Source organism: Punctularia strigosozonata, assembly GCF_000264995.1.
Source record: "Punctularia strigosozonata HHB-11173 SS5 unplaced genomic scaffold PUNSTscaffold_4, whole genome shotgun sequence".
NCBI classification, from domain to species: domain Eukaryota; kingdom Fungi; phylum Basidiomycota; class Agaricomycetes; order Corticiales; family Punctulariaceae; genus Punctularia; species Punctularia strigosozonata.
In genome coordinates, this window is record NW_006767436.1 from 764,633 (window position 1) to 781,906 (window position 17,274).

At 53.2% G+C, this 17,274-nt stretch overlaps 5 protein-coding genes across 5 annotated transcripts; 3 read left to right on the forward strand and 2 right to left on the reverse strand.

Moving 5' to 3' along the window:
- Nucleotides 1-18: 18 nt before the first annotated feature.
- On the reverse strand, nt 19-1,502 carry PUNSTDRAFT_65201 (uncharacterized protein; the record flags this gene model as incomplete). The annotated part of the gene is made up of 3 exons (XM_007381860.1): nt 19-522; nt 685-940; nt 1,006-1,502. The coding sequence occupies 3 exons, from the start codon at nt 1,500-1,502 to the stop codon at nt 19-21; spliced, it is 1,257 nt and encodes a 418-aa protein (XP_007381922.1).
- Nucleotides 1,503-4,441: 2,939 nt separating this feature from the next.
- PUNSTDRAFT_99897 (amidase signature enzyme) lies at nt 4,442-6,925 on the forward strand. The gene is made up of 13 exons (XM_007381861.1): nt 4,442-4,742; nt 4,801-4,930; nt 4,996-5,293; nt 5,355-5,448; nt 5,510-5,516; nt 5,570-5,690; nt 5,738-5,893; nt 5,945-5,996; nt 6,052-6,089; nt 6,146-6,312; nt 6,377-6,480; nt 6,534-6,634; nt 6,689-6,925. Exons 1-13 carry the CDS (start codon nt 4,453-4,455, stop codon nt 6,880-6,882), a joined length of 1,752 nt encoding a protein of 583 aa, XP_007381923.1. The 5' UTR covers nt 4,442-4,452; the 3' UTR covers nt 6,883-6,925.
- Nucleotides 6,926-8,651: 1,726 nt separating this feature from the next.
- On the forward strand, nt 8,652-11,447 carry PUNSTDRAFT_132507 (DUF1793-domain-containing protein; the record flags this gene model as incomplete). The annotated part of the gene is made up of 14 exons (XM_007381862.1): nt 8,652-8,849; nt 8,901-9,005; nt 9,057-9,134; nt 9,191-9,422; nt 9,480-9,508; nt 9,565-9,855; nt 9,917-10,325; nt 10,378-10,478; nt 10,529-10,723; nt 10,782-10,856; nt 10,912-11,005; nt 11,062-11,136; nt 11,194-11,378; nt 11,436-11,447. 14 exons carry the CDS (start codon nt 8,652-8,654, stop codon nt 11,445-11,447), a joined length of 2,079 nt encoding a protein of 692 aa, XP_007381924.1.
- A 912-nt stretch (nt 11,448-12,359) lies between these two features.
- PUNSTDRAFT_142442 (cytochrome P450) lies at nt 12,360-14,884 on the forward strand (the record flags this gene model as incomplete). The annotated part of the gene is made up of 17 exons (XM_007381863.1): nt 12,360-12,449; nt 12,504-12,611; nt 12,669-12,706; nt 12,760-12,850; nt 12,902-12,964; nt 13,017-13,116; nt 13,170-13,253; nt 13,305-13,401; nt 13,452-13,578; nt 13,645-13,744; nt 13,800-13,984; nt 14,035-14,077; nt 14,131-14,160; nt 14,210-14,254; nt 14,314-14,480; nt 14,535-14,566; nt 14,628-14,884. 17 exons carry the CDS (start codon nt 12,360-12,362, stop codon nt 14,800-14,802), a joined length of 1,575 nt encoding a protein of 524 aa, XP_007381925.1. The 3' UTR covers nt 14,803-14,884.
- Nucleotides 14,885-14,908: 24 nt separating this feature from the next.
- Nucleotides 14,909-17,007, reverse strand: PUNSTDRAFT_119399 (uncharacterized protein; the record flags this gene model as incomplete). Its single annotated transcript, XM_007381864.1, has 10 exons — nt 14,909-15,064; nt 15,121-15,184; nt 15,236-15,315; nt 15,372-15,420; nt 15,472-15,554; nt 15,604-15,786; nt 15,836-15,960; nt 16,017-16,405; nt 16,463-16,884; nt 16,935-17,007. 10 exons carry the CDS (start codon nt 17,005-17,007, stop codon nt 14,946-14,948), a joined length of 1,587 nt encoding a protein of 528 aa, XP_007381926.1. The 3' UTR covers nt 14,909-14,945.
- Nucleotides 17,008-17,274: the final 267 nt, after the last annotated feature.

Below are 17,274 nucleotides of genomic sequence, written 5' to 3' on the forward strand. Positions count from 1 at the left end.
GGGAGATGTTGAGCAAGGTCAGAACGTCATCGTACCAGAATGCTTCGTGCCACCGATGGAGTAAGTGAGGATCGCGCTGAACAGCAGACCGACCGCTATTCCCAACCCCGTTCTGATCATCGCATATTCGATCGGGATCGCGTTGTCCTGCGCACTGATTCCTCCCGTCTCCGCCAAACCGCTCGGCACCAGGAAACAGACGCCAGTGACCATGACCGTGAATGCCGTCCGCTTCGCGACCCTCGAATACACCGAACCGATCAGCCCGACCACGAACGCGCCGATGAAGGCCACGAACTCGAGACGGGAGTGGATGAAATGGTTAGCTGCCCAGTTGGCGGCGTACGCGGCGCACGAGATGACGACCATGACGGGGAAGTCCCAGCTACGCCATGGCTGCTGGTTCCCGAGCGATGCGAGCGCGGAGAAGATTGGCACTGCAAAAATCTGAGTCCACCACGGCCAGCTGCGGAGGTACCACGGGAAGGTATCCGGGCGGTAGCACCCGGCGTGGATGTCCTTCTTAAACGGGTTCTCGGTGACGTTGAGATACGTGAACGCGACCGTGTCGTTGAGCTCTGGCCAGGGTTTGACGTTGCTAAATTGAATCGTGCCCGACATGTGGGTCTCCTTCCTGACAGAGAGTGCCATGCCCTTCACATTGTGCATCGCGGCCGGGTCGACTATCCGCCAGAGTTGGTCGCCCAGCTGAAGCGCAAAGCCAATAAAGAGCGTGAGGGCAAGCGCGCGCACGACTTTGATGCCGCCCGTCATCATGTTACGAGAGGCAATCTCGAGGGCGGCGGTCAGCACCAGGAACCCAGGGAGGATGCCAACTATTCCAGAGTATGTGATCGCGGTGTAGCAGAATAGCTGGTCTGGAACAGTGATGCTAGATAACCCACGCGCTGCGAACGAGATAAGTGTTGCCAAACAGAGACTGCCAGCGGGGAAGAGAATCAATCAGTTCATGCACATGGTATGTAACAAGGCGTGTATGCTTACTCTGCGAGGTAATACTTTGTCTTGTCTTGCACCCTCGATTGCATGAAACGCATAGATGCACCTGCGAATCCCCCAACCCACATGTCCAGGAATGAACCTCCAAACGCCAACCCACAAATGATAGCAGAAATCCAGAACTGCAAGAATATCCCAAGCGCTAACCCATACTCGGGACCCGAGTTAAGAAGCACATCGATCTGTCTGCGGCCTTCAGAGGCGTATATCTCGTCGTGCATTACCCGACGAGAGATTTGGTGCACTTGGTGGAGCTTTCCCAGCGCTAGACCTTCCTGGCACCTGATAATGTGGAGAGACTTATCCAGTCCTCCCTGTCTCGGGAATGCAATCCAAGCGATCGCGGGAAGTTGTATGACCCCCATCCGGACGTTCAGAATGCGAGCAGCGGCCATGAGCTGTTCCTCTATCCTATGTTGAGGAGCTCCAAAGCTGAAGAGCGCGTTGCAGAGCACGCATATGAAAGTTTGCCTCTTCAGCATGTCTATAAGATAGACAATTCAGTGACGGGACGCCGAGAGAAAGGCGGGAAAGGGCACCTTCGACATGATAAACGACCGGGATGCACTCTGATTTCTCTCTGGCTTTCTTGAGGCGATCCTTATACCGTACTTGAGGGAGGTCGACATCGCCTTCAACCGGTACGTCTCGTGCTTTCTGCTTTTCGTCGTACTCGTCGTAATCAACGTCGAAATCCGCTTCTTCGTCTTCATATTCGAGATACACGCCGTTGCCGGAGCCGTTGGGGCCTGGCACCTGCAGGCCTGACGCACGATATTCCGCTTGCTTCTCCCTATCTTTGCGTTCCCTGTGCGCGGAGTACTTCATCCACAGGGAGGCAAACTTGTGCGAGTTACTGTCCTCCTCGCCGTTGTCGATGCCCGATACTGGCCGAGAATCGAGCTCTGAGGCTGCAGTTGAGTGTCGGTATTGCGACGAAGCATCCACGTCGTAGTCCATATCGTAATCCTCGTCTTCCTGAGCATCGAGGTGTCACTCATACGCATCCAGGCTCAAGCTCTATATGCATGCTCACCCAAGGAACACGATGTCGCGTTTTCAGCGCACTGCTGTTCCGAAGACGGGGTGGCAACGGAGATAGCTTGGGGTCATCCAGATAGCGAGAGTGCCGCTGGCTCAGCCATGCAGGCTCCATTGTTCGAATCCCTGAGGGACTATCGGGTTTCGACATGCTCTGAGATTGGCGAAGACGACGGCGGGCAGAAAACTAGGACGAGCGAGAGGGCGACGTGGGTTTTGATCCATGTCCGCGAGAGTTAGATATGCCCTGGATCTTGCTGCTGCAGACGTTTGACAGGATGCCCAGCATAAGTGACATCGGCATCGATTCGTGGTTGGTGTCGCGCGTCGAGACAGCGCGTAAGGCTACAGCGTGCGTTTACAGCGCTTCACCACGATGCGTACCATCTTTGGTCTGTTTCGCAAGACAAGCATCAGAGTGGACCGCATCGATTTGCAGCATATGCAGGCTATCGGCTCTCCATAAATCGTGTTACAACACATTGAGCGACGTCACAAACGAATAAGTCGAGCGAGCGGAGCGTCCGGAAATGATAAAAGCATCGTGCGCATGTCAGAGCACGGCCCCGAGTGGTTGCTCATATGCCACGATGAAGCTCGAAGATGTCCCAACTCCTCCGATAATATATCCAGATACCAGCGGATGGACGTGCGCTTGCTCCCAATGTTATTGGAGCGGGACTGGGCCCGAGGAACGCTGCATATGATGCAGCAACACCAACTCGCCAACGTACGCAAGGTTTACGGCGGGGATATGGTAGCGCTGGTAGCGCAAGGATTGTGACGCAGGAGACTAGGATATCTCATGCGGACATTCATATAGCGTTAACGATCTTCTTCAGCCCCGACTTTGCGCCGGACCTCCTCCTCGATTCTAGTCCAACTGCACTTCTACATGTACGAAGGACGCTACCCAAGTCTTCGTTTGAAGCGTGGTAGTCGCGCGGATGGTGGATGGGAGTGAAGAGGGCGAAGGCATGAGGAGAGGTGGGCGCGGATCGCGCGGAATGGAAAGGCCCGCGAGAGGTGGTGGACGCAGCGAACGTAAACATCGTAGAGGCTGGACAGAGGGAGATGTTTGATTATGCAGGTATCGGAGATGTGAGCCGAGTGCTGAAGGGACGACTGAGCTGGTAGAGCATATAGAGCGTACAGCTTGTAGCTTTTATAGCGAGCCTTCGAACAGACGTCCTTGAGGAAAACACGGAGCGATTGGTTGATTGATTGTCAATGACGACAGTGCTCGACAAAGCCCCACAAGCATCCACGGACGCATATTCTGTTGCTACGAAACAGGAGAGCTCAGCCGCCTACAGTGGCAAACGCGAGGACCCATAAATTCGGAAGGTCAATGGAGTGGAGGACAATGCAACTGTGCCACTGTGGCGCACTTGCTCTCCACACGCGCAAACATAGCCAAATCGAAAGCAACGACTAATTCTTCTCACGAATTTTCACCTTCCTCTCCGAGTTCCTCGTGCCTTTCTCCTCGCTACACGGCGCTCGATAGTTGGGAAAGCTGACCACCGTCAACTGGCACTCTGTGTCCGCTGGCATGCCCAGGATGGATACTTGATATCTGACTTGTGAGTACCGTCTGCCTTTCTTCTATTCTATCTTTGCTGTGATGTCAACTTTATTCACACTGTACGAGCCTGGTGTATCAACCACGGCCGTGAGTTTACTCTTCTACAACGGTATCTGAGCTTCAATCACCGTCACTCGTTATTCTCGTCAGCGATATGGCATAGGGCTAACATCATCTTCATAGCTGCGAAATCAAAGCCTCAAAGTCTCACTTGCATTGTTACGGTTATTTTCACGGCCGACCACTGTCTTCTATGCAGCTTCCCTGCCATGGAGCGCTTTCATGTATTTTCTTACACTGTGCCTAGTACCTCGGCACATAAACATGCGATTCACCCAAGATAATATTCACCTACGACCAGCATTGAATGCAAGCGAGACTGGCTGTCTATGCTTGGCGCGTGTAAGGTTGAGCTTGGGAATGACGCGGGCGGTGGCTGCGGCACGACGCGGGTCAGGCGAGCAAAAGAACTCTACGTGCAATGTATAGGTTTTCGAGACGTCGTAGAGACCCCAGATAATCATACCTATAGGAGCCTCGGACGCCCTGGATGTGCACGCGTGATTAGCCTACGGCGCGGCAGATCTTTTATTGCTTGCCGCGGCAGAGGTACAGTTGTAAGTTACAGCGTCGGCGGTCGCAATGCCCACGCGCTCGACATCGGAGGAACCACGCGTCCGCGGATGACATCGAGAGAAGGCAGATGTGTTCACGCTTGATAGCGCGCTCATGAACGCCTATATGTATATCGGGCTTCAAACGGAAGGGCCGGGCTACGCTGAGTACGGGGACGTGCCTTAGCCATGTTCGCCCTCTTCCTTCTCGCCGTCCAGCTGGGCCTCGTAGTCGGCCATGGTCACCAACCTGACTTCAGTGCCTCTGCGCAGAACCTAGACGACCCGCTGCCGTTCTTCTTCCCGGATAACAGCAGCTCGGCTGGGACACCGTTTCCGATGCCCAATTGCTATGGGGTGATCATAGAGGAGGCATCTATCGTTGCTTTGCAGAAGCACCTGAAGAAGGGCAGCTTGACGAGCGCGCAGCTCACGGAGTGCTACCTCAGGAGGATTAACCAGGTTGACCAGTTCGTCGAGTATGTATGAATCTTCGCGATTCTGAGTGCGGTTGTGCGGAGTTGATATTGTTGCCAGAGCTATCATGGAGGTCAACCCAGACGTCTTGGCCATTGCGCACGCGCTGGATGCCGAGAGAGCAGCAGGTAGAGTCCGCGGACCTCTCCACGGTATCCCATTCGTCGTTAAGGACAACATTGCGACCAAGGTGCGAAGGATTTATAGATTTATATCCTCACTGGCCGAAGCGTTGACGAATGCATTGACCTGTAGGACAAGATGGAGACCACGGCGGGGTTCTGGGGCCTCCTGGGCAGCATTGTTCCTCGCGATGCCCACGTCGTGAAGCGCTTGCGCGAAGCTGGCGCTGTGCTCCTGGGGCACTCCACTTTGAGCGAATGGGCGGACATGCGCAGCAACGACTATTCCGAGGGTTACTCCCCACGCGGTGGGCAGGCGCGGTCGCCTTACAACCTCACCATGAACGCTGGCGGTAGTTCGACGGGCAGCGGTGGCGCCGTCGCATCCAATGAAGTCACATTTGCGCTCGGAACCGAGACAGACGGGTCAGGTGAGTGTCCACTACTCGAGTATCCACCACGGGATCGTTCAGAACATTGTGTGTTGTATAGTTATCTCCCCATCCGAGCGAAGCGGCCTCGTGGGTTTAAAACCTACTGTCGGGCTCACCAGTCGTGCGGGCGTCATACCGGAGTCAGAGCATCAGTTGCGTCCATCCCTTTACGTATGAGTTGCGTTTGCTCACAGTCAATCCTTATTTTCTCAGAGACACGGTCCGTGTGCATGACCTAATGCCGTGCCAGCGAGCTCACATGCCCCAGAACAGGTCGGAGTTCTTGCCAAGAGCGTGGCTGATGCAGCTGCAGTACTCGGTGTTATCGCCGGCGTGGACCCTAGGGATAACTACACCCTCGCACAGATAGAGGCTCCCGACCGGACATTCGATGGTACCTGCTTTCACTGTGAATATGAGTTCGGCAGCTGATTCCACTAGATTACACCCAGTTCCTTGCTGGACCAGAGTCACTCAACGGATCGGTGTGGGGTATCCCATGGCAGTCCTTCTGGACGCAGACCAACCCACTCGATCTAGATGGACTCTTTTCTGCCCTCCATGCAATCAAAGCTGCTGGTGGGACAATCATCAACGGTAACGACTACATTTTTGTATTATGCGCACGTCCTGACCGCTAGGCGTCAGGCACCGAGTTGCCCAACTGGCAAACTATCGTGTCGCCCGATGGATGGGATTGGTGTGTCAGTTTATTGCAACGATTCTGGCGCACGTCGCTAAAGGACCACATTCAGGGACTATGGTAGCACTCGAGGATTCCCCAACGAATCCGGTAAGCTATGCCGAACATATATTCATTCCCTGCTCATCTCACGGGCTTGCCCACAGAGTACACCGTAGTGAAGGTCGACTTTTACAACAACATCAAGACTTATCTCTCTGAACTCAACAACACCAACATCCGTTCGCTCGAAGATATCGTCGCGTACAATGACGCGAACGTGGGCACGGAAGGCGGCGTACCTGGGATACATCCTGCGTTCGCATCGGGCCAGGTAAGCCGAGGACGCTCGAAGACGCTCCTTTGCGCAGGGGCTGCGACTCAGTGGCATTTGCTAGGATGGTTTCCTTGCGAGTCTCGCCTCTAAGGGTATCAGGAACGAGACCTACTGGCAAGCTTTGGAATTCTGCCAGCGCTCGACGAGAGAAGAGGGCATCGACGCGTAAGCTGCTGCCGTACAGTACCATGGATGGACACTGAGCTTGGTCGGTCTAGCGCGCTCAAATACACGAAGAAGAACGGAAAACAGGGTAAACTGGATGGGCTTCTGGTACCCTCGAACACAGCAGTGACGTATCAAATCGCGGCGCAAGCAGGTAAAACAATAGATCCGTCCTCGAGGATGCCGGATTCTTATTGGTCGATGTCAGGTTATCCCATGATTACTATCCCTGCGGGTGTTAATTCGTACGGCATGCCTTACGGCCTTGGCATCATGAACACGGCGTGGAGCGAGCCGTCGCTGGTTAAGTGGGCGTCTGCAATCGAGGCCATCCTTCCCAGCCGGCCGACGCCCAAGTGGTTGGCGTACACGGCGAAGAACATTCCGGTCGACTCCGAGTAGGCGCGCAAGGTATTCTGACACGATGAGCTAGGTTTATAATGGCGATGGAAGAGGTTCATAGTATTACAGAATACAGCCGATATGCCCAGAGAAAGTCCCATTCCTATAAGTTACGGGGATTATATAGTCCTCGTGTGACCAGGCATGGCCTGCGTCTTGAGTGCGAAGATAGCGTAGTATTGCGCGGTTGGCAAATGATCGCGGCTGACGACTGTGCAGCCGTGTGGCGGATGATCGTGATATGTATACGTTGGTGAGGGAAGGAGTGTGTCGTATACGTCCGGCGTGGTATATGTTTGAGTGCGGTCAAATGCTCAAATACTGGGGTCGCGGAGTTTGAGTGAAGGATGCATTCCGTCCTCGAAGGGGGGAAACGCCTGGTTGCTCAGGGCCTTCCAAGGCGCAAGAGCTTTCTCCATCCTCCAACAGCGCTTGTGCTGCCCGGCCAGAGTACATGTCGTAACTCTGAGAACATGTCATGCGCGTCGCGAGGGGAGTGTGCGTGCCCGAATAGGGCGAGGGCGTGCGGGGTGGGCGTCGCGAGGTGAAAGGAGTTTTGTTGCGCGGGCATGGTGGTTCGACTGGCGAAGCGGATTGTCGAGGTGGCGTAGGGAGGATGTAAGGGGGTCGATATTATAACCTGCAGGAATGCAGTCGTTTCGAACGACGGGGTGGATGATGCAGGCTAGTCCGTCGACGGGTGTCAGACCGTCGGAGGGATGAAGGTGGACGGAGAACAGCGCATGCTCATATATCACCAGAGCCGAGTATATCAAGTCCCAGAGCGTTACAAGACCCACCAGAAGGTCGCGAAAGTACAAGGGCACCTACTTCCATATGAGGGCATCACCTTTTTACCGCATTTGGCACTATGCGATCGACATCGTCGCCGCTCTGCGCGCTCGGATTCGTACAACATCGCTTGGATACTTGCGGGGTATGAGCGCGGCGAGGAAGCCTAAGGTTGGCTAGTTATGACGAGCATCTATTCCAGTCAGTCCGGAGAAAGACAGGCGAACTTGAACAAGAGGCGCGCTGCCGATACTTGGGAACGCTGTGTACTTTTTCACGTGCGCGCAGTGTGTGCGAGAGTCCACGACCGTAACTTCACGCAAGCTTTGAGAAAGACCGCCGACCGGCGCTTCCGCCCGCCGGATGAGAGTCTTGCAATATCTCGTACCAATGGGAAACCGACAAAAACATAATCTCACGAGACCATCCTGAACATCTTCCCTGATAGAGTCAACGTTCCATTGCGGGCCGCGCCCATCTACGCTTGACCAATAATGTTTTCAAAATCGGATTGAACTTCTGGCGGTGCTGGCGCTTTCCAACGTACCACGGCGACCCACTGCGGTCTCTGATCGCGCTCGTGATGACCATCGCCACCTCTTCTCCTGCACGCGAGACGCCCACTTCCATCACGGCGAGCATGCCATTTTTGCATCCGATTTGCGACTCTATGTGCCCGTGATATGGCCTCGTGAGCTCTTAGGTCATCCTCCGTCCCATCCTGGTACCCAATCCGCTGCCATGACTGACGCACGGCTCTCGGGTAGAGCTCATCTTCTGCTTTCTTTGGCATGCATTTTTGGCTTCCCGATTATCTCATTCTGCTCCGGAAGCCTCGTCACGACGACGGCAGGCTCGTCGCTGGTTATAAACCGCCGGTTGGTCGAGAGCGTAGTGAGACTAGCTGCTCTCGCTTCCGACGAGGAGCCGCACTCTAATAACTTCGGGATCACCCTTAGCCTGAAGTGCAAGCAACCATGTTCGGCGTACTCTCGGTCCTCGTTGGCTCTCTCGCCGCCTTGTCCACCGTGAAAGGGGACGTTACCTGGACTGCAACTCCGTTCAACCCTGCATCGGTCCCCCTTGCGGTCAGGTCTCCGTACCTCTCAGCATGGCTCCCTCAGGGATCAGGAACAGCACTGAACGCCGCATGGCCTCAGTTCTGGACAGGATCGGTACGTCCATGCAACATCTTCATTCTGATCAGTACCAACTCGATATGATAGACTCTTGGTTGGGCAGGATATATCAAAGTGGATAATACTGTGTACAACTTCCTTGGTGCCCCAGATGTGGCGGGTGCCAGCAAGGCCGTACAGAAGAGCCTTGAGGTAATCTTGCCCTTCCTATTCGTTTGCGGATGCTAACCATGTTGCGAATAGTTCACGTCTACTCAAAGCATCTTCGTCTTAGACGCCGGACCTGTCGAGCTTACTGCGAACTTCTTCAGCCCTGTTGAGGTTTGTACTCAACTGCCCTCTCTCATGCTTGTCGTGCTCATGATTTGTGTCCGAAGCCTACCGACTTGGTGAAGCAGTCCCTTCCGTTCTCGTACCTGTCGTTATCAGCTAAGTCCACGGACGGGGGTTCGCACAGCGTCTCCGTGTACACCGATATCAGCGCCGAATGGGTTACGGGCGACAACAGCCTGACAGCAAACTGGACTACGACCACCGACAGCATCATCACGCACCAGGTCCAGCTGGAAAGCCAAACCGTCTTCGGGGAAGTCTCGGATCACATTCAGCGTGAGTAGATGTCATGACACTACGTCAAGCTATTCCTGACCTGCAAGCCCATAATAGAGGGCTCCGCTTTCTACTCCACCGATAGCGTGAGTCGCTCCCTGTATACATTAGTTGGTACCCATGCTCATGATGATATCATTAGACCTCAGGAACGACCTTCCAAACCGGCCAGGATGTTGTGGTCCGCGCCCAGTTCATCAACGACGGCGTTCTCGCGAACACGCAGGACACCAACTTCCGCGCAGTGTCGGACGACTGGCCCGTCTTCGCGTTCGCCAAGAACCTCGGCACGGTATCATCTACTTCCACTGCCCCGGTTGTGTTCTCCGTCGGACACGTCCGTGACCCGGCCATCGAGTATATCGTCGCTGGGGGTGCGTTGCAGAACCGCAGTCTCTTCTTCTGGAGCCATTTTTCTACTGTCGCGTCTGCTGTACGTGTTCCGTATGCGCTTTCATCAGGCTGTCATGACGCTGATTAGAATTTCTTATTAGATATCGTCTTTCCTCGGAGACTACTCTGCTGCCTTGTCTCGAGCTCAAACCCTCGACGCGAAGATTCAAAGCGACGGTTCCGCGATTTCTGCCGATTATGCTTCCATCGTAGCCCTCTCCACGCGACAGGCTCTCGGCGCTACTGAGATAACTCTCTCGAAGAACACCGATGGCAGCTTCAACACGAACGACGTTCTCATGTTCATGAAGGAGATCTCCAGTGATGGCAACGTGAACACCGTAGATGTCATCATGCCGGCATGGCCGATCTTCCTATATCTCAACCCCGCCCTCGGCAAGTACTTGCTATTGCCGCTTTTCGAATACCAAGCTACTGGCCAATATCCGAACAAGTGGAGCGTCCACGATATGGGGGCCTCCTACCCGAAGGCGCTTGGACACAATGATGGTAAGCTAAGTCTCACTCTGTACATGACCCAGAATACTAATCACTGGTATAGGCAATGATGAGCCCATGCCCGTGGAAGAGAGTGGCAACATGCTCATCATGACTCTATCGTACACCCAGAAAGCCAACGACAACTCCCTCATCTCGACCTACGTTAGTACATTGCGCACTCCTTGCCGCAGCCGATTTTAACTGGCGTGTAGGAGAGTCTCTTGGACCAGTGGACTCAATTCTTGATCACCGACTCTCTGATTCCGGCCAACCAGATCAGCACGGACGACTTCGCCGGATCGCTGGCGAACCAGACCAACCTTGCTATCAAGGGTATCATCGGCATCAAGGCCATGTCTGTTGTCGCTGATCGGCTCGGAGATAGCGCCAAGAGCTCGAACTACAGCGTCCGTACTTCAGTCGTTGTCGATATCGACCTTCGATAGTTGACAGCGGTTCGCCCAGTCTATCGCTTCGTCATACGTGACCCAATTCCAAACCCTTGCTACCTCGAAGACCGGCCCTCATTTGACGCTGTCTGTCAGTATACTGACTACAATCCACTCAGGTCACAGTGCTAATAACACCTCTTCAGTACAACGACGACGCCTCCTGGGGATTGAGCTACAACCTCTACGCCGACAAACTTTTGGAAACCAACCTTTTCCCCGCCTCAATCTACTCGGAACGTCAGTGTCTCTTGCAGTTTCCATCCATGCCGGCTCACCACCGTTACTTCGTATAGAAACCGCTTGGTACCCTACCGTTGCCCAAAGCTTCGGAGTCCCGCTTGACACCAGACATACTTACACCAAGTCTGGTGAGTCTGCTCCCAGTACCGCGTGGGCAGGATCATGACGCTTACCTGTCCCATCAGATTGGCAGATTTGGACAGCTGCTATCGCGACGGAGACGTCGACCCGCGATCTCTTCATCTCCTCGGTGAGGAAGTACGCGGCCGACGGCGAGAGTTCGCAGCCTTTGGGTGACTGGTATGAGACGACGAACGGCGCGGTGGAAGGGTTCAGAGCCCGCCCGGTCGTCGGAGGCCATTTCGCTCTGGTGAGTCATTATTTTGCGCTCGGGTTCAAGAGAACGGATGGCTTACCTTGCGTATAGCTCGCACTGTAAACGATGTACCACGAATTCCCTGCTGTATTTTATTGGGCCACCGTTGGGTAGATTTTCGAATGCGTGAATCCTCGATAATCATGCAAAGGTTTCGAAGAGCTGAGTCGCAAGTGCGTACCGTCCTTTCGGAAGGTTGCCTCCGGACGGCGTGCAAGGTTTGGTCATGATCCATGATCCATGGCCAACTCGTTTGACGACTTTCATGCCTTTGTTCCGATGTACGTTGTGTACATATGACGAGGATCGACATCGGGAGGCAACGAGAAGGGCGAAATACGCTTCGGGAACGCTGAACATCCGAGCTTCCCGGCGTGTGTGTTTTAGTGAGTACTCTCTTGCTATTAGGTGAGCCAGAGAATCACTCCATCACTTGATTTTCCCGAGTGGGAGGCGGGAGTAATCAATGTCAGAGTCACACAAGGGGCCAAGCACCACAATCAGGAACCTCCTGCGCAGCTCTTGACTGATTCAGCATTTCGACGAGTACTACCATCACTACACAGACGATAGATGCGGTCAGTCATACTAAGTCCTAAGTACAAGTACTGGGTGAATTTCATTTAACCCCAGCATGGTCATTAGCCACGTGGTTGACGTGTACATCTCGGCTGCCTGCGCCTGTTTCCTCTTGCCCGTTACTCCCGCTATATACTGCTTTGACTTCTCCAGTATCTCCAGAAGCTTTTGTGAGCACTAACACGAGGAATTTAATATGGTGGTCGTCGAGCATATATACCGAGAATACATCTTGGGCCCCCTTCTCACCGCGGTTCTCACCCTGAACTGCTCGGACTGGCTTCATGTTTCCCATATGCGGCTTCTTTCATCAATGCGGGGCATGTCATCGGACCGAGCATTGTCACATATATAATAAGGTCGGCGCGCTGTAGCGATTTCACACACAGATTCACCATGGAGGCCGACAATCAACTCTTGATCATCGCCGGCTCAGCTGCCGTAGCTTTCATCGCATACAAGGCGATATTCCTGCGGTCATCACGCGTGAGTGATTGATCTAGCTTACTGAAATGCCTAGATGTTAATGGTACGACATAGTTGGCTTCGATACCGACCCTAGGCTACTCCAATGCCGTGCTGTCGTACATCGATGCACTCCGTTTCGTCACACAAGGCAGGGAGTTGCTCGCGGAAGGATATAGCAAAGTATGTCTGGGATCATCGCAGTGAAACCGCAAATAACCCATGAACCTCCATTCGTAGTACAAGGGCGGTTTCTTCAAAGTGGCGAATCTCGACAAGTTTAGCCATAGAATTATCGTCAAAATCCAATCATACTGACAGCATCACCTAGATGGATGGTCCTCGCTAGCGGTCCCTCAATGGTGGAAGAGATTAGGCGTATACCGGAAGATCAAATGTCCTTTCATCAATTCGCTAGCGAGGTAAAGTGACCCTTCGCGAAAGTAGCACTTGCTGAGCGTCTGTGGATACAGTCTATTCAGGGAAAGTACACCTTAGGTCCAGATGTCATGGCTGATCCATACCATATCGGGATCGTGAGTCGGATTAAACGCAGGAACGTGACACATACTCAAGTATTTATGGAAGGTCCACTCAAGGCTTACAAAAAGCCTGGCGTCCGTATTCGAGGACGTTCGGGATGAGGTAGACCTTGCGTTCAGCGAGCTAATACCGGACAATCAGTCCGGTGAGCATGAACCGCAATGTATTTCCCCCCTTTATCTGACCCGTCAGGTATAGACTGGATCGCGTTGCCCGCAGTGGAACTGATCAGAGCTGTCGTTACGCGCGCCAGTAACCGTGTGTTCGTTGGTCTGCCGCTTTGTGAGTACGTCGTTGACTGCGTGACTGGCGCAGTCTAAAGGCACGTTCTAGGCCGGGATCCGGATTATATAGCTCTCAACATCGAATATACTGTTCAGGTGGTTGACGCAAGGAATAAGATTAACTTGCTGCCCGACTTCATGAAACCGTACGGCGATCCGTTTCTTCAGGAACTGGAGTATTGAATCGGGTCGTTAGTGTTGCCGGGCATATCCTCAGTAACCTGCCTGCGGCGACGAAGAGAGGCGTACGTCATTTAAAACCAATCATAGACGAGCGTTGGAAAAAGTACGAAGAGTACGGCCTCGACTATCCCGATAAGCCGGTCAGGAATCTGCGGGTCCTACTCTCGTTTATTTTGTTGGCTGACTCGACGTTTTGTACGTGATAGGATGATAAGCTGAGCTGGTTGATGGATGCTGCGGCTAATGTGCCGGAGCGCTGCGGAGCAGACGCATTGGTTCGTCGGGTCCTCACCATCAATTTTGCTGGTAAGCATAATGCTGCTTCGATCCATGCGCTCTTTCAACTGACCTTCGCCAACAGCCATACACACCAGTTCTTCGGTCGGTGTCATCTTTCATTCTTTGCTCAGCGATTGCTTACCAAGAGGCATCTGCCTGAAGACTATGACCCACGCGCTTTTCCATCTCGCCGCCAACCCGGAACTCTGGATGGAGCCATTGAGGGAAGAAGTCGATAGAGTGATCAAAGAAGACGGCTGGACGAAGGTAGGATGCACGCGTAACTATGAACCACCCTTAAGATCAAGTTCTGGCAGGTTGCTATGACAAAGATGCACCGCGTTGATAGTTTCCTGAAAGGTGAGATTCGACGCAGTTCTACGACGTGCCAACGTAATAAATATGAATTTCAGAATCGACACGCTTGGACACCTTCAATGGATGTGCGTCATCATGACAAAGTTGAGACAGCTAGCTGACTGCTTATTCCAGTCGCCATGATGCGAAAGGCTCTCAAAGATCATACCTTCTCCGACGGTAAGTCAGATTGTGGCCGAAAATGTCGGGCCCTGACACTGCTATATGTGACGTCCCAGGCACATTCATACCGAAGGGCACCTACCTGGCCTGTCCCACTTCGCCCACACATGTGGATGATAACAACTACGACAATCCATTCACATTCAGTCCTTGGCGCTTCTCGGACCTTAGGGATGGCGATGGGCAAGGCGCGAAGCACCAGTTCGTGAATACCAATCCGGACGTGAGCTCGTCCCACATGATGATCGACGATCGTGCTGACGGAATCTCTTCAAAGTATATCCCCTTCGGTCACGGAAAATACGCGTGGTGTGTTGACACGACTCATCTGAACACTGGATCTCGACCTAAGTATTATTCTGTTCTCCAGCCCGGGTCGGTTCTTTGCTGCTAATGAGCTGAAGCTGATGATTGCCCACTTGGTTCTGAACTATGATGTCCAACTGGAGCATGGATCGCACGTTAGACCCCCTAACGTGATCTTCGGAGCCTCTTGCATGCCCAACCCCCGCGCGAAGGTGTGCTTCCGCAAGAGACAGTTATGACTGAGGCACTACTACATCCACGGGTCTCAATCGGAGATTGATGATGAATATCATGTATGATACTTATGGACAATGAGGCGACAATACGGCATTGACGTTACGGTGTGGTTAGGAGAATGAAGACCGGCAATGACAACGATTTCCTATGATTCACCGGGATTCTTGTACCGTCTCAAGGCCCTCTCCCTAGCTTCGTCATGCCTGATGAGGGGCCTTGGGTAGCCAAGTCGGTCAGCGACCTCAGGTGCAGGATTATGAATGCCTGGGTGCTTATGTTAACACTGATTGATACTAAGCCCACGGTGAGCAAGAACATACCTGCCCCTTTAAGGGTTTGGAGCTCGGGTACGAAGTACCGAATATAGTGGCCGTCTGGGTCCGCCTATGAATCGTATCAGTTCAGCCGAAGGCTGATTATTATTATTTATCCGACCTTTTCGCTTTGTGAATACGGGTTGAAGATACGAAAATACGGAACGGCGTCGGTTCCTGTACTCGCGCTCCATTGCCATCCTGGTATATATCTTGAATTCTAGTTTCACATAGATAGCGACTCTCCCCAAACTGACCTCCGTTGTTACTGGCAAGATCTCCGTCGATAAAGTTCTCCATGAAATACTGTAAATATATGAGATGAAACCTAGACGCGGTCCGACCTGAACTAAAAACCTTTTCGCCCAGTCTCCAATCAATCATAAGATCTTTTGTCAGGTACATGGCAGCAATCATCCTCATCCGGTTATGCATCCAGCCTAGCGATCAAGGTGAGCTACTCGACAGAATATGAGATGCAGACCATACCCATGGTACGACATTGCCTCATTGCTGCATCCACGATAGGTACGCCTGTTCTCCCCTCCTTCCAAGCTTGCAAGTGTTCCTCGTTCGTCTCCCATCGGACATCAGCATATTTCTCGTTGAATGGTCTGCCCATGGAAACTCGCGGAAATGCAGCGAGAACATGAGTATAAAAGTCACGCCATGCTGCATTATCGGTCAGTATTTCGGTGCACGCAAACTGCTATGTGTTCACCTATCTCTTGCACCCAGACACCGATGCTTTTGTCACGGCTGGCCTCTACCTTCTTTATCCCGAGCAACTTCATCGTTTCTCTTATACACTCTCGAGCGGAGATCACGCCGGTGGCTAAGTAGGGACTGGGAAGCGGACGAATCGTAAGCGTGCAGAGGAGACCGAAGAGCAACACGCGTACCTGAGTCGGCTCGTACTGTCACGATCACCTTTGTCTCGCTGGTCTTTATATAGTGATGCTCGCGAAAGTTTCACGTCCACCTCTTCCCCCGCACTGAGTGGGTCTACCACGCCGAGTTGGGCCCTCCTGGTTCTCGTGTACAGGAACCTATGGAGTATCTTTCTTGCATGGGCTGTGCCGGCAGGCCAAACCTCGTCCATCTTCTGTGATTCTTCCTTAGATAGGCAGAATCCTGGAACAGAGTCTGGTACCGTCGCCGAGAACAGTTTCGCATACACCGGATGGTCGTGGATTTCGGGGGAGTTCATGGCAGGAGATGGCACTTCGCTGATGCGAGACAGGTCGGAGTTGAGGAGAGCGATCCAAGATCGCTGAAAAGGGGAATAAACCTAACAGGGTGCAAAGATCAGGTCCGGTTCCATACACCACTAAGTTAAAAAGCTCACGGTATATGTCTTTCCTCCCTTCGTAGCAAGGATGCCCGGTTCGATAACTAGCTTGTCGTGTACCCAGAGGCATCGAATCTTCTTGTCTGCCGCCAGGTCGGAAATGCGAACATCCCTTCTCAGTTCATCGACTTCGTGTTCTATGTTGGCATATAAACGCGTCGCACGCCACGACATGAGCAACAATATGACGAAGTCTGAGAGAGTTCGCCGAGGGACGTGGGTGACAATGTAGAGCGGGATATGTAGCTCCGCCAGGCGTTCCTTGATGATCCATAGGTTGCGTAAAACGAAATCAATGCGGCGTGGGCTGCGGTCGTGAGCTTGATAATCCTGTGGGCTGATGATAAAAAGAGTTATCAAAGGAACGCCTTCGTGAACCGCTTGTTTGGATGCTTGGGAAAGCGCTCTGTTGTCATCGACTGAGGAGCACGATGAGACCGCGTCACTTATCTAAAAGAAGCAAACACACCTCTCATATCTTGCATCCTCATCCAGTAAACTACGGCATCGCCGTTAGCAGGATCCTTGAAGGCTGTCTTCATGCGTTGCATGAGCTGCGCAAACGGTGGGTCGGCGTCGACCTTCCCAGCTGCCTCCGGAGACGCTATCTTGCGATGAACGACGCGCGTGTCCGACTCTCCTTCGCCACTACCAGCATCCGACGATGCGTGTTTCACGTTGGCTTCGGCGGCAGCACCTCCGGGTGCTGTACTATTGTCGACGCGAGCCCGCTTGTGAGGAGACCCGGCGAAGAAGGGGTGGATGGCTTTGAGGGAGCTTGACCTGGATCGTTTGACCATGGCGGCGAA